The sequence below is a fragment of the Aythya marila genome (genome assembly GCF_965140915.1).
Source record: "Aythya marila genome assembly, chromosome: 1".
In the NCBI taxonomy this organism is placed as follows: Eukaryota; Metazoa; Chordata; class Aves; order Anseriformes; family Anatidae; genus Aythya; species Aythya marila.
The window spans coordinates 205,746,660-205,760,459 of record NC_139042.1 but is presented as its reverse complement, the minus strand read 5'-3'; the positions used below and the strand labels follow the sequence as shown (position 1 = coordinate 205,760,459).

The 13,800-nt window shown below is 47.8% G+C and overlaps 1 protein-coding gene across 1 annotated transcript in view; it reads right to left on the bottom strand.

Moving 5' to 3' along the window:
• LOC309874233 (uncharacterized protein) overlaps nt 1-13,800 on the bottom strand; it is a gene marked incomplete at both ends in the record, with an annotated part of 100,699 nt that overhangs the window by 45,286 nt on the left and 41,613 nt on the right. The window contains 12 exons of the mRNA XM_082752246.1: nt 32-67; nt 696-746; nt 858-938; nt 5,096-5,212; nt 5,487-5,591; nt 8,131-8,250; nt 8,823-8,957; nt 9,915-9,950; nt 10,261-10,299; nt 11,641-11,694; nt 13,246-13,287; nt 13,657-13,692. Of these exons, the coding sequence (XP_082608372.1) occupies nt 32-67; nt 696-746; nt 858-938; nt 5,096-5,212; nt 5,487-5,591; nt 8,131-8,250; nt 8,823-8,957; nt 9,915-9,950; nt 10,261-10,299; nt 11,641-11,694; nt 13,246-13,287; nt 13,657-13,692 (852 nt within the window). The remainder of the gene's footprint in view (nt 1-31; nt 68-695; nt 747-857; nt 939-5,095; nt 5,213-5,486; nt 5,592-8,130; nt 8,251-8,822; nt 8,958-9,914; nt 9,951-10,260; nt 10,300-11,640; nt 11,695-13,245; nt 13,288-13,656; nt 13,693-13,800) is intronic.

Genomic DNA, 13,800 nt, shown 5'->3' with positions numbered 1-13,800 from the left:
GTGAGAGGAGCCCTGGGGCTTCATGCTGTACCTTAATTCTCCTTGGGTGCTGAGGGCCTGGGTACGTCTTGAATTGAGGAAGAAAAGAGAAAAGTGTGAGAGGAGGTGGAGAAATGTTTCACCCCTTGAGCGAAAAGGAGTCTGGAGGACTCAGAATTTTTCACCCTTAACTCCTGGAGACAGGTCTTGCTCGCTTAAATCTTGTAAAATCAACTCTTTGCATTTTCCATTTCTCGCTTATTATGTTAAATTTGGAGATGTAATTGTGCAGGTATGTCAGAGACATACGTCTTATACATATTTATAAATGCACTCAAGTATTTTCACATTTACACACACATACCAGTATCTTCTATTCTCTCAGGACACAAAATACTCCTGTCTCATACTTCTTTCTCCATGATCCAGGTAATTATGTTCCCTCATTGATTAAGTTTGATTTTCACCACTTCTGTGTTGTGAGCATCACGTTTCCCTTGCCAAATACGAGAACACTCTGCTCTGCCAAGCAAGACAGCCACACCTGCAGCTGTTTCTTGCTTTATTTATTAATATTTATCACCAAACTTTCACCCCCCCCACCCAGATTGATCATGATTCATCATCATTTTGCACGGTGAGAAGAGGCAAGTAGGGTTTCCCTCGTGTCCATGTGTTTGAAGACAACTTTATATCAGGTTGTCTCACTCACTCACCGCAGATCCAGATGGGGATTTCGGAGCTCCTGGGGCACCAGGGGGATGCACCTGTGACAGAGCCAACAAGGAAGGGTCACCGCTCCCTTGGGGATCATGCCAATGACTCTGCTTGCATGCAATGGCCAGCCCAAAGCCACCACGGTGAAATAGGGTCTTTACCAGGTGTCTGTCCTGCTGGGCTGATCTCCTGGCCCTCATGTGCCTTGGGAGTGCAGAACCATCATCCAAATTCATCTTTTCCTGCAGGAAAGGAAACATCACCCTGCTGAGCACCCCATGCTATTATTCATTCAGGACCATGCAATTAACTTACTGTTATTTCAGAGGAATACCTAAAATCTTGCAACTCTGAGCTCTAAATGCTTTCCTGCAGCACCCATGCCTGGGTAACACAGCTGCTGTGCATTTATTGTACCCGATATATCTGACTGCAATAATACAACTGCTGATGCTTGATCACTCTCCTCGGTCATCTGTCTCTTGCTGATGTTTGCAATGCTCAGTTCTGGCCGGTACATATTTGAGACACACACAGTAAAGCTTGAACAAATAGTTACTGGCCCAAATCATAAACTGATTGTAATTTTCCATGTTAGCAACAACAAATTATCTGCTTGCTGTTGTAAAAATTATAATATTCCTAGCCGCTGGATATCTCAGTGTACAGCAATTATTCCCCGAGCCACATGATGGAGGCACTGCAGATCAGCTTTGGTAAACATTTTGATATGAAGGCAGAAAACAACGGAGTGATCCACAACAAAAGAAGGCTGGGAACCTCCTTGTACCCAAACCTGAGCCCTGAGTATGGGAAGGAGAGAAGAAAATCAGGATGGGGTGCAGATACTCAGCACTATTTCCACGTTGTTGTTATTTTCAGACTCAGGGATTGATTTCACAATTTAATCTAGAAATGTATTTTGAAAATTTTAGATGGCTAAAGTTAAGGAAAAGTAAATCCTAGACAAAGGACTTGTAAGAAGTGCTGGTTAGTCCAGCCCTGGACATTATGTTGGCAAGTTTGCAGGGCTGCTAACCTTGTTTTGTTGGATTCAAGTAGCTGGATGATGGTTTCTCTAACTGGCTAATAAACCCAGGAAGTTTCTGACTCATCGAAATACGTAAGGAAAAATATTTTGGACCAATTAAAATTGAAATTCTTTACTGCAACGTAGCGAGGAGTGAGGAGGAGGAATTAAAGACCAGTCAATGATGCGCTGGCACAGATTGCTCACGAGTGCCCATCTTGGGTGGCTTTTGTCCATCCTGCACTGGGTCGTGGCTGATCTGCATGCAGAGCACGTGTAAAATGCCGCTGCTGTTTCGCACGGGTCCACCTTCATTCTGCAGACGTGCGAAGAGCGTCAGAAGGAAAAGGCGAGGCAAGCCCATGGGTTGCCAAGACCTCGCCGAGGTTCAGATGGCAACCCATGTGCAGGCGATCTCATAAAGCTGCCATTTCCAGGGGTGGTGGGAAATTGCTGGGGGTAATAACTCTCCTCCTTTCTGCTATTCCTCCGCAATTTTAGCAGTTTCCAGCTCTGAGATGCCAGCAATAAGGCACCTCACGGAAAAGTGGAGAGGCTGCTGCTTTCTAAAGCAGTGATTTGCTGATGGCAGGTGGCAGTGTAAAAAAATAAAAAATAAAAAAATAGAAAGAGACGAAGGAGAAAAGGAGGAGGAAAAGAACAGACACAATCAGGACAGGAAAGAGAAAAATTAAAATAAAAGGGGGAGGAAGAAAATATCCTGCAAAGAAATAGGAACAGGAAAGACAGAAACAACAAAGAATGAAGATATCAGGTAAAAAAAAAAAAAAGTGACTTTGGGTTTATCCACATGGAGACAGTCAGCACCATTTATCTGAATTAACCCCGAAAATGAGTAAGTTGAACTGCAGGGAGGCTGGAAGATGGAGGGGGCAGGAATTAACCAGACCAGTCCCATAGTGCCAAAGAAGTGGCTCATCCATGGAAAGAGCAACTGGGCACTGCTTCTGGCATGGGCACGTGTACCAGGGCTCATCCTGCCTCTTTATGCCAGTTAATTTGCTTCCCCCATTAACTCCTGCCAGCCAGAAATTGCACCTCTGAGATGAAGCTCTTGGGCTATTACAGAATGCTTTTCTCCAGGGCCCCATGAACCTTTTAACAGGTAAAATTCGTGATTACAGCTGCTGCTGACGGGGAAACAAGCGGCTCCATTTCGCTCTCTTTGCATCACCCTGCGATGCGCACAGGGATCAGTGCTGGGGGGAGAGGGGCTGCTCCTGGCTCCCTGCCTTCCACCCATGCTTCTTCCTCCTCCGGAGGATGGAGGGGAAAAATGGGGGAGGAGATCATCCCTCCAAACCCAAAGTGTGAACTTTTGGCTAAAAAAAACCACCTGATCTTATGTCTCTGGTGATAAATGAGCCTGCAGTTTTGTGGCTCTGCTCCTCACCTCCCATTGGCTTTAAAAAAATGGAAGTGGAATCTCAAATGGGATGAAAAGACTGCTTTTCATCCTTGGGATGCAGGGATTAAAAAAATGATTACGTCCCTGATTGCTGAGGACAGTAAGACTTTTCTTTGTCTGCCTCAAACCCCACTTTTTTCCTATCACCACAGCCACAGTGTTTGGGCACATGGATGCATTTAGTTCCCTGAAACCAGACAAAGAGGGGTCACTCCCTTTTCATCAAGGAGGAAAATGCTGTGCCTGTGATGGATCTGATTTATTAAATCACTCCATGAATGGGGCATGCGTGAAACCACAAGGAACAGAGCTGAAGTCCACAGCTTTGAATGGAAGTACAGATTTGGGATGCCCCAATTCCAGGGTGTAGGTCCCTAGGGACTGAGCTCTACCTGCTTTTAAGAGCGGGGCATCACAAAGCTCCTACCTCAGCTGGGGTACTACACACAATTGAGTGAGAAGTGAGGGTTTTGGTGTCCATCCTTTGCTTTTCCAAATCTCTCTCCAGCTTAAACCATGGAGAGCAAAGGGGAACAGCGCATCCAGGAAGAGAAGCAATACAAAAAGTGGGATGTGGGCTGGAAACAGGCTCTGCGAGCTCCTAAATCCCTGCCCTGTGATAGCAGCTGAGGGATGCTCGTTGCACAGTCTGCAGGGCTGCAGCTTGCACACAGACACGCGTGTGTGAGCGCTCGTGTGCGTGTGCTTGTGCCGGGAGCCCTCTTGTGGCTGCTGCCACAGCAATTGCTCCAGCTTCGTGAGTCAGCGCCGTGACAATTTGCAAGGCAGGAGACAGCTGAAGGGATGGAGCAGAGGCAAGTTTCCAGCAGACTCAAATCAGAGCAAGATTTCCTCTTGACAGGGTCTCCCCGCTTTGGGCTACCTCCCCCATCGCTGTTCCTAGAAATATCCTTGCTGATGCTGCTCCTAGCAGAAGCTTTGCTTGTAGCTGAAAGCAAATATCCAAGGGATTTTTCCACTCAGGTTGTGGGCATCCTGCCTCCAAGTGTTTTCAGAAACAGCCTTCATTCCATCACACAGGAAAACATCGGGTGGAAAAGTGCAGAAGCAGCACTGGGTGAGTGCATTTGCCCCCTCTCCATCACTGGGGTTGGTGCCACTCCGTGCATGGTGTTGGGGAAGGGTCCCCCAGCCAAGCTTGACCTTGCTTTTAGGGTTAAAATGCTGTGAAGAATGAAGGGTGCTGGGTTTGGTCCAAGTCATTGAGCATGTTAGGGCTCACAGAAGAAAATACATGCCCAGGAGGGCAGAAATAAAGAGTGAGTTGGGATGTTAGGGCTCCGACAACCACACTGCAGTAGCACCCCAAGTTAGTGCCCATCCTCTGAGCTGTGACACTGCTGCTGCCAGCCTGGATGTGCTCTCTGGCTTTGCTGCAAATGCTGTGGTGTGACTTAGAGGGGACGTGCATGTGCCCTTGGAAGGCTGCTGCACCTCCTGGCTATGGAAGGAACCTTTTCCTGTGCTACTGCCCCTCAGCTGAAGAGCAATAACTCATCTCCTGAGGTTTCTAAGAGGCGAATGTCTTGCAGACCTTGGAGGAAGAGTTAAAGTGGGTTGCCCTACACCATGTTTCCTCTGGGATAGGCACCTTGGCTCAGCTGCCCCACGAAGGCTTGGTAAATTACAGTTTACTCTTGTTGAAATTGGCCTTTTTTTTCCATCAAAGTGGGTATTTAACCACCAAAAAAATTTTCCAAGGGCTCTGGGTGGTGGGTGGTCCCATTTCCCTGCCCATATACAGAGGACAAGGCCATTAGCCATGAAGCCATCAGCCTCCTGCCAAGGTCCTATGTCCAAGCAGTTGTCTCCCCTGGGGATCTCAAAGCATTGTGTGAGAGATGAGCATCCCAGTCCCTTCCAGTCTATCGCTTGTCTCCACACTGGTCTAGCACCCAGAGCTGCTGGGGAATACCTACATGGCTGGTGTCCTCTTGTGGTTGTCCTTCTGCCCTCTCCTCCAAGGATTCGAGAAGCTCCATGGATTGCTTTCCTTGCAGATCATCTTCGGGGTGTGTGTGAGGCACAGGCAAGCTCTGCAGGGGATGCTGGATGATTGACAACACAAGTCTTACTGATTACCAGAGTGGAAGTTGGAAAGCAAAGACTTTTCAAAACTATGAAACCGATTCATGCAGAACTCCTTATCTTCTCCCTAAATTAGCTTTTCACTGCAGCAAAATAGAGGCTGAATGCACAGAATCGCAAGGGTTTGTCCACTCAAGCTCTTCAAAATGTAATCCCATTGCGCCTATTAAATCAGCACAAATAGGAATGTAATTAAAAGTCACTGAACAGGCATTTACATACACTGCTGTGAGAAGTGTTTGTCCCTTTCGAGTCTCGCTCCTTCCTTCTCTCCTCCAAGGACTCGGGAGTGTTCCCCAGGGGCTGGTACTCACCAGCAGATGGACCCTGGGGAGAACAAAAGCAGTTACTTCTTTTTCCGAGTCAAGACCTCATCCACAACACACTGCTTTTATCAGTAACACACCATTTATTCAATAACGTGCTCACAGACAGCAGGACAAGGCTGGAGAGCCAAGTTACCATGATCTCTTTTGCACCTTACTTGGGAAGTGCTAATGGCTTTGGGCTGGGGCATGCTGCAGAGGTCCCTGATGGGTTGGAGGGCTGCCTAAGGGCTCTGACCCCTTTGCTCCCTGGTTTTTCATTGAAGTCCATCCTAAACAGGGTGGTCCAGGTGAGAAGAGAGGGTCCCCAACCCTTCCAGCCAGATTTAGGGGGTCAGAGAGGAGCAATGGTGCTCCCACAACAATATAAGTGAGCTCAGGGCAAATGTTTTGCCTCTTCTCACCTGGAACTCAAACCAAGGCTCTCACCAGAAGGTGAGCAGCCCCTTTCCACCCTGCCCTGGCTAAGTGGCCCAGGCCATATAAGTGTGAGGAATGTTTTAACAATTCGTGTCCATAAAGAACAATTCTGTTTGAATCCTGTCTGCCTCTGGGCCCTGCACTGGCAATTCAATTCTTGAACCACAGCTGCAGTGTGTCCCAGTCTCCCCCTCATTCCTCATTCTAGTCAATTTATCACTTCTTAAATTTATGAACCTGTTTGCTTTTGTTATTCCGGACTTCTATTCCTAACACTGCTATAGATGTGTCTGTGAATGGCTGGGGAAGAATGTTTTAATTACTCGTGTGTCTGGGAGTTTCAGAACAACTGATAACAACTAGTGACTGTTATGGGATACTATGTGGATCTTTGGTATCTGGTTAGGGGGGGCTGAGAGATAAAGAGGAAGGAGAAAGAAGCTGAAGGGCGGCTGGGAGACAAGATTTGAAGAAGGTGTTCCGTAAACTTGGGATGGTGCCCAGTAAGTACAAAGGGGGAGAGGAAGACTGCGAGCCTTCAGCATGGAAGACCCCTAGAGACCCCCAGAAGAGACCCCAGAGGAGACTGAGCATGCTTCAGTAGGAGGGACTGCACCCCGGAAGCTAATTTTAATAATCTATTTTTTTTAGAAGTAGTAATGAATATGTATTAGTCTAGGAGCATAAAAATCAGCTGCTTGATGTAACTGGTGTGCGTCCTGGTGGAGCGGAGACTCCCGGTGCACCCAGCGCTGTTTGCTTACCTCTATTCCTTTATATTCTTTCAATAAATCCTATTTTTTTATTTAATCCTAATTTGAATCCTGAGCCATTTATAACATAAGCATACTCCAAACCTCCATTCATGGTGGCAGAGACAGTGACAACATTTGTGGAGCGCCCTGACCCACAAAGATGAGCGAAACTCGGTTATTTTCATAGGTCCATGCTGGTATCTGAAAAGCTGTGTCTCTTGGAGCACATCTCTGGCATATCATTGAGTACACCACAAAGTCATGTGGCTTCTTTCAGCACAGACTACGTAGCACACCCTATCTTACAAAGGCCATCTAGCACATGATGTGACCAATTTCCAGATGCTGTCCCTAATAAACCCAACAGAGACAGCTTTGGTGTCTCCATGCCCCAAATCCCAACATTGCTGGCTCCAGGCTTTCTGCCACATGTCTATTTTCAGTCTCTTGAGCTCTCTGGTGCAAACACATTTACTGGTGAGCACTTCATTCCCCTCAAGACCCTAAAAGACAGTCATCCAGGTTGCAACAATCTGGAAAAGTAAGGCATCTCACCTGAGATCACAGGAAGAGCCTGGACAGAGGGGGGATGAGCCTGTCTTGACCTAAGCCTGAGCAACTGGGTCATCACTGAACCAACCACAGAAGAAGATAAAATCATCAGATCTGGCTCCAAATGCTCCCACATCTCTTGTGCTCCAGATACAGACAACATTTCCTACCAGTGACCAACAAGGGTTTGTGGAGAGTGAGTCACTTCTTGACTGTTGTAAAAGAGGATTAAAAAGCCTCACCTCGGCTGCTGTTACTGTTTCCTGGGCTCTCTCTTATCAGGACTGTCTAGTGTGGGCAAATTAAGAGCCAGGACTCATCCAACAGCTATGAGAGGTGGCCTGGATACAGCCTTCTGAATTTATTCCTGGAGGTGTGCTGTAACACACAGGAACTCAGGTCCAGGGTGGAGATTAAGTCTTATCACTAAAATTTGTAATTCCCACAACCACAATCTGTTACTTGAAATTGCAGAGGATGTAGGTGACTAGATTATCTCTAGCAATTAGCCTGGTTACTCAAGCAAATGAGGGCTGTGGAGTCATGGCAGGAACTGTTCCTTGGGCAATCTCAGCCCAATCTGACAGCAGGATTGGATCCATCCCTGCTGGGGCAGGAGACACACCTAGATTACAGCCTCTACAAGGGAGGATGAGGAATCAGCAGGAGGATCATCGCTGGAGCATGGGCTGGGCGCTCCCAGGCATCTGGCACACATAAGATGTGAGAGCTCTATTATTGCTGCAGCAGACTGGGTGGACAAGAGTACAGATCTATGTGACTCCATTTCATCAGCTCTGCTGTTTTTGTCACCTTAGGGGGTCCTTCAGACACCAGCACCCTAAACGGAGGCTCCGCTGCCAGGCTCTGTGCTTCTTCTGTCACCTCGCTTCTGGCCATGGCATCACGAGAAGTATCAAACTTCAGCGAATCCTGCAACCTCAAAAAAAGTGGTTTGCTGTGGCCAGGACAAACTTGAGCTCCAAAGAACCACAAATGCAAAAAGCTGGGTCCTGATGGCTTATTTCTGCCCACCACCCTGGCATGCTCTGTCCCACCTGCTGGCCTTCCTGTGCCAGGGTAGATTGAGCAGGCAGCCAGACCCTGCTTGTCATTTCCAGGCCTTCTTTCCCAATTAATTCTGTGTCCCTGGGATCCCTCTCACTTTTGAGGCCACCCTTTTGGTCTTTTCTTATCCTTTCTTCTGCTTTGATCCCCTCACACGTCCACCAGTCCAGCAACCCCCAGCCTCTCTGAGCTATAGATGATGGCTTCTAGCTACCACCACCAAATATCAGGAGCTGATTCTTTCATTTCCCTGAAAACCAGGTGCTTTGCAATCTCAGCAACTTAACCCATAGTTCCAAAATCCTGGTGAGAGCCCCCAGCCCCTTCCAGACTAAGCTGGCTGCAAGTCACCATAGCCTGCTTGATGACAGAGGTGACCCTGAAGCCTTCACTGATTCATTTCCTTCTAGGTCCCCCTGAGGATGATGAATACTCACACCATGCTTAGCAGTCCGTGCAAGTGTCTGCTTTCTCCTGGAGGCTTTGCTTGTCCTGGAGCTGCCCAACTGCTGAATCAGCCCATCCAGCCCATCCCGTAGCAGCACGTTGGAGAGATCCTTCAGCAATGCCAGCTGCCAACAGCATGGACCATTCAGGCAATGGTCTGCTGTCACCCTCCCATCCCCAAGACACAACAGTCCAAGAAAAGCCACCCCAAAAAGATTGCTGATGCGTTTCCAGTCAGCTCACAGGGCATTAGTTAGGCATTGGTACTCAAGGAAAGGTTGGACGTGGTGCTTAGGGACATGGTTTAGCTGGTGACATTGGTGGTAGGGGATGGTTGGACCAGACGGTCTTGGAGGTCTTTTCCAACCCTAATGATTCTGGGATTTTACGATCTGGCCCTGACAGCCAACAGCTGATTTAAATATAGGTGCTTAAGGTTTGGGCATCTAGGATCTGATCGATGGTGCTTACGCAGGGGCTCTCCCCACTGTAAATAAGATCCCCTACACCCGATTGAATAAGTCAGTTCCTCACCACCCTTGGTCACATCTCCGGAGCTCACAAAAAGGAGCTGAGGGCAATGAGCTCAACAATAAGGGCCTAGCTGGTAGATACTAAAAGCTGAGGTTCATCACAATTCCTGAGCTTGGTGCCTACCTTGAGACTGGAGAGGGAGGCCACCGACCTAGCATGGCTGTATTGCAGTGATAAGTCACAATTATTTGTGCTATCAGTGAAGGGGCAGCCCAAATTGGCTTTTGCACTAAACAAGATGTAAAAAACAAGATGGCCAAAGCACCCAGAGGAACCTGGGGGGTCTCCTCTTCCTGGCTGTGCAGACCCAGTGCTGCTGCAGGACACTCCACCAACCAACCCAGGCGGCAGCACCAAGCTCTGAATGGGGATTTGGCATTGCCCAGAGAAATTGTAGATGCCTCATCCATGGAAGATGGAAGACATCATGCCTTCTTGTGAGTGCTGGGCTCAGAGGAGCACACATCAACTCCAGAAGACCAGAGTGGATAGATGGAAAAGCTTAATTGCAATCACCTTGTCAAGAGGAAGGTCAAGGCGTTACATACCTTAATACCATTTTCTTCAAAAAGTCTCTCCAGATCCTGCCAGAAGAAAGAAAGGTAAGGACATGACTAAAGGCCAGCCCCAAAGAGCAGAAGAAATGCCCCCTGCTGAGCAGCAGCCTGACTCCAGTGCCCTGGGAAACACAGCAGGGAGAGGAGAAAATGGCATTTCCTGAAGGACTGAACATGATAATACTTTTCCTCCCCTTTCCAACCTGGGAAGCTGGCTGCACGGGTGGTGATGGCTAAGCCTGGGGGCATGCATGGGGTCCCCTCTGCCATCCCAACCATTGGTAGAGAGGGAGGTGTTGCCAACATTAATACGCTCCAAATTTTTTATTGTCATTACCTTCATTTCCACTCCTTTTCCTGGTGGACCGGGCTCTCCCTTCAAACAAATAACAACAATTAATTAAGTTGTACCATCGAGCATCAAGAATGGGCAGAAGTCTGCCACCATCCGGCTCCGTGACCCCAGAAAAAGCTCTATTGGCTCTCAGAGGGGTTTGAATCCCACCCTACTGCATGGGCTCCTTTGCTCCTCCATCAGATGCAGGCAATGGCTGTGTTTTTAGGGTCAGGCTGGACCAGAGTTTGACTTGAGCATCACCAAAGAGGTTTTTTTTTTTTTAAAAAATAAAAATTTAACAAGCTCCCACATTTCCACTTGGCATGTATAAATGCAATGAGAGGGTGACCCGTTGCTCTGGAGGCAATCCTCCTTGCCACAGACTGAATCTACTCCTTCTCCATTCCTCAGCCATGCACAAGACATAAAAACCTAAGTGCAGTTGGCCCCTCAATGCCACCGGTACTGCCAGTGCCATGGTTGGAAGTTGTGTGGTTGTGGCAACAAGGCATTGGGTGGCCAAGATGCTCCCAGGGACTGTGGTCCCTTCTAGGGGTGGCTGTGGTCCTGGTGGCCCTCCACACCACCATGCACAGTCTGGGTCAAATATCTCTGATGGGTTTAAGTCCCAGGGATGGGTTTTCTGTCTCTCTTTGACCAATATGACGTGGGTCTCCAGGTGAGAGATCATGAGCCACTGCCATGGATGAAATGCTGGATGAGCTGCAACAGCTTGGGAAGTCCAGTGGTAGGGCAAGGAGCATCTGATGGGACCAGGGGCTGACCTGCCTCTCTGACGGGCTTCATTTCACTGAAATCTGGTTTCTGCACTGACAGATTCCGGTGGAATGAAGGGCGTCAGGAAGGCCCCAGTGGTGCTGCATCTCCATGCCAAGGTGTGCTGGGGCAAAGAAGCCACATCGTGGGGATGCGCTGGATAAACTGGGTACATCAGGACATCTACCTGCACCCACTGATGTTGCTTTCTTCACCATTTTCCTCTTTGTTAGCGGAGCAGTTGGTCCCACCTCTAAAGATCTCTAGATGCGTGTTGTAGCAGAAGCATTTTCTCTTTCCATTCCTTTCTGATGTGATCTTCAAGTTGCAGGAGGGGAGGAAAGAAAGCAAATACCCCAAGCATTTTAGAAATGTATCCCGCCCAGCTCCTGAACAGCACCTTCCTTCCTACATGTCATATATTTACGAAATTGGGTTGTAGGGCTTACATCACGATGACCACAAGCTTACGAGCCCAGCTCATGACGCCTGCTTTGAAAAACCTGATGTTTTTGGGGTAAGAAGAGATCTGAGATGGGTTCTCTTTCTCTTCCCCTCCGGACAGCCCAACACAAAGATGCCTCCACGCATTCGAGCACCTACCTTTGGGCCTGGAGGTCCTCTTTCACCTTTCAAACCATCCTTCCCGCGATCCCCCTGCAAGCCAGCAGGAACGTGTTAGTTCTTCAGCCCCTCTAATATTCACAGTGGTTTCATCGAGCTTTATGGCATTTCCCACCTACTGGCCTATGCCGGCCTCATCCTAACAAAATCCCTGTCTTTTCCGCATGGACCAACCAGACTTTTCTTGTAACTACCTTATTAATTCACGTAATTAAGGTAAATTTGGAGCAACTCTGCTCTTCACTTGAAGTATGCTACCTAGGTCCTTAAGACAGTTTCACATCCCTAAGAGCTTTTCTGTTTATTCTTTTCCCCTCATATCTACTTGGGCTAATAATGGTGTTACTCCTCCTCACAAACTAAAATTCTCCTGGATTTCTTTGCCATCACAGGTTGGCCAATGAAGCAAAACCTGGATATCTCATGTAGGGTTTGGGGAGGGGACAGACCCACGATGATACTGCCTTGTTCTCCCAGTCTTTGCCTGTGACCGAGTCCTGTGGGTGAACTGGAAAGCCCAGACCTGCCTACAAAGCAGCCATCTAGGTAAACACTCTGCCTCTCTCTGAACAAGCCTTTCCTCTCAGTGAAATTTGGCAGACATCGAAATTTGGCAGAAATCAATGCTGTGGCTGCCCTGCCTCCCCCCTGGCTGCCTCCTCTCCTCTCCTGACCCCAGCTGCATGGTGCATAAAATAAATGACCATCTCACAAACTTTGTTGAACAGAGGGATTTAAATGCATTAAATACATTTTTCATCATATTGGGCTTTTTGATTACTCAAATTGCTCCATGACCCCACCTCTGTTCCTGCACTGGGGCTGCACATGGCATGATGGCTTGCAGGCAGCTTTGCCATTTGCTTGCTAAACAGACCATAAATAAGCAGGGCAAGAGGGGGCAAGGAGCTGCTTTGCTCTTGATCACTATTTGGGCATTCCCCAGATAGAATTTAGGCAGACTGGCACCAAGTCATGAGGGGCTGGGTGATATTTTCAGTGATCTTTTCAGAGGGCTGGTGATAGGATGGAATGACTCCGGCTCTGCTGCATCCTATCACTGATATCTCTGTGCTGGATCCATGTCACTGAGATCCCTCCAAGTACTGGTGCTGGGCAAAAGCTCCTTCAATCCCTTCCAGACAGAGCTATTGCTTGAGCAAGGGAGCTTCTGCAATAGCAATAGACTTGTGCTGGACAAACTACTGGAGTAGCAGCATCCCTGTCATCTTATTGCCTTTCTGCAAAACCATTGGGCTGGCAACAAACTTCATTGTCTTATTATATCCTCCCAATTTCTGCGCTGAAATATTCTCTTTTGTTTTCCCTGAAAACACAAGAGGACTGGGAAGAATTGTATTTCACCTTGCCCCAGCATCATCAACAGTGATACGTGGAGTTTGGAGTAGCTTTGCTGCTGGAGGTGGGAACAGCAAGAATTTGCTTAAGGAGCCTGCAAGTTTCAGGCTGTGTTTGCAGACTTGGACTTATAAAAGTAACGAAATTACAGAATATATGACATAACTACAATAATCACATATTCAGCTTCAAGGCAAAGCTTCTTCAGGTAGAAGGAGACCTTACCTTTTCACCTTTCAGGGTGATGGTGTTTTCCAGAGAAGACACCTACAAAAAAATGGAAGAAATGCGGTGAAGGAAGATGTCTTTGATGTGAGCTCTCACCTCCACGTGCCTTTTGTCCCAGGTAGCCCTTAACCATGGGTCCCAAGCCAGCAGCTTTCTCTGAAATTAACCAGCAATGTGATCCCGTTATGTCTGGGCTCAAACCAACGGGATACCAGTGTAGCATCTTTGTGCTCACAGGTCAGAGATTCAGGGTGCTGTTTTGATAAGGAAATCCTCTGTACAGCACATGCTGCTGAAAGCAATAATTTCTGGCAGTGTGTCCCCTGTGGTACCCAGGATTCATGATAAATCTCGACATATCCCTTTCCTGATCAAATGTGGAAGTCAGTAGAAGAAGATGTTACTCACAATGCTTCCAGGAGTTCCAGGCAGACCAGGCTTACCCTAGGAAGATACAACATCCCCATAACCCCCCCAAAAAAAAGTGAGTGGTGCACTTCAGCACTTCAGCCTCCAAACAGACTCTTTCATGCAAGGTTATAAATGGGAATG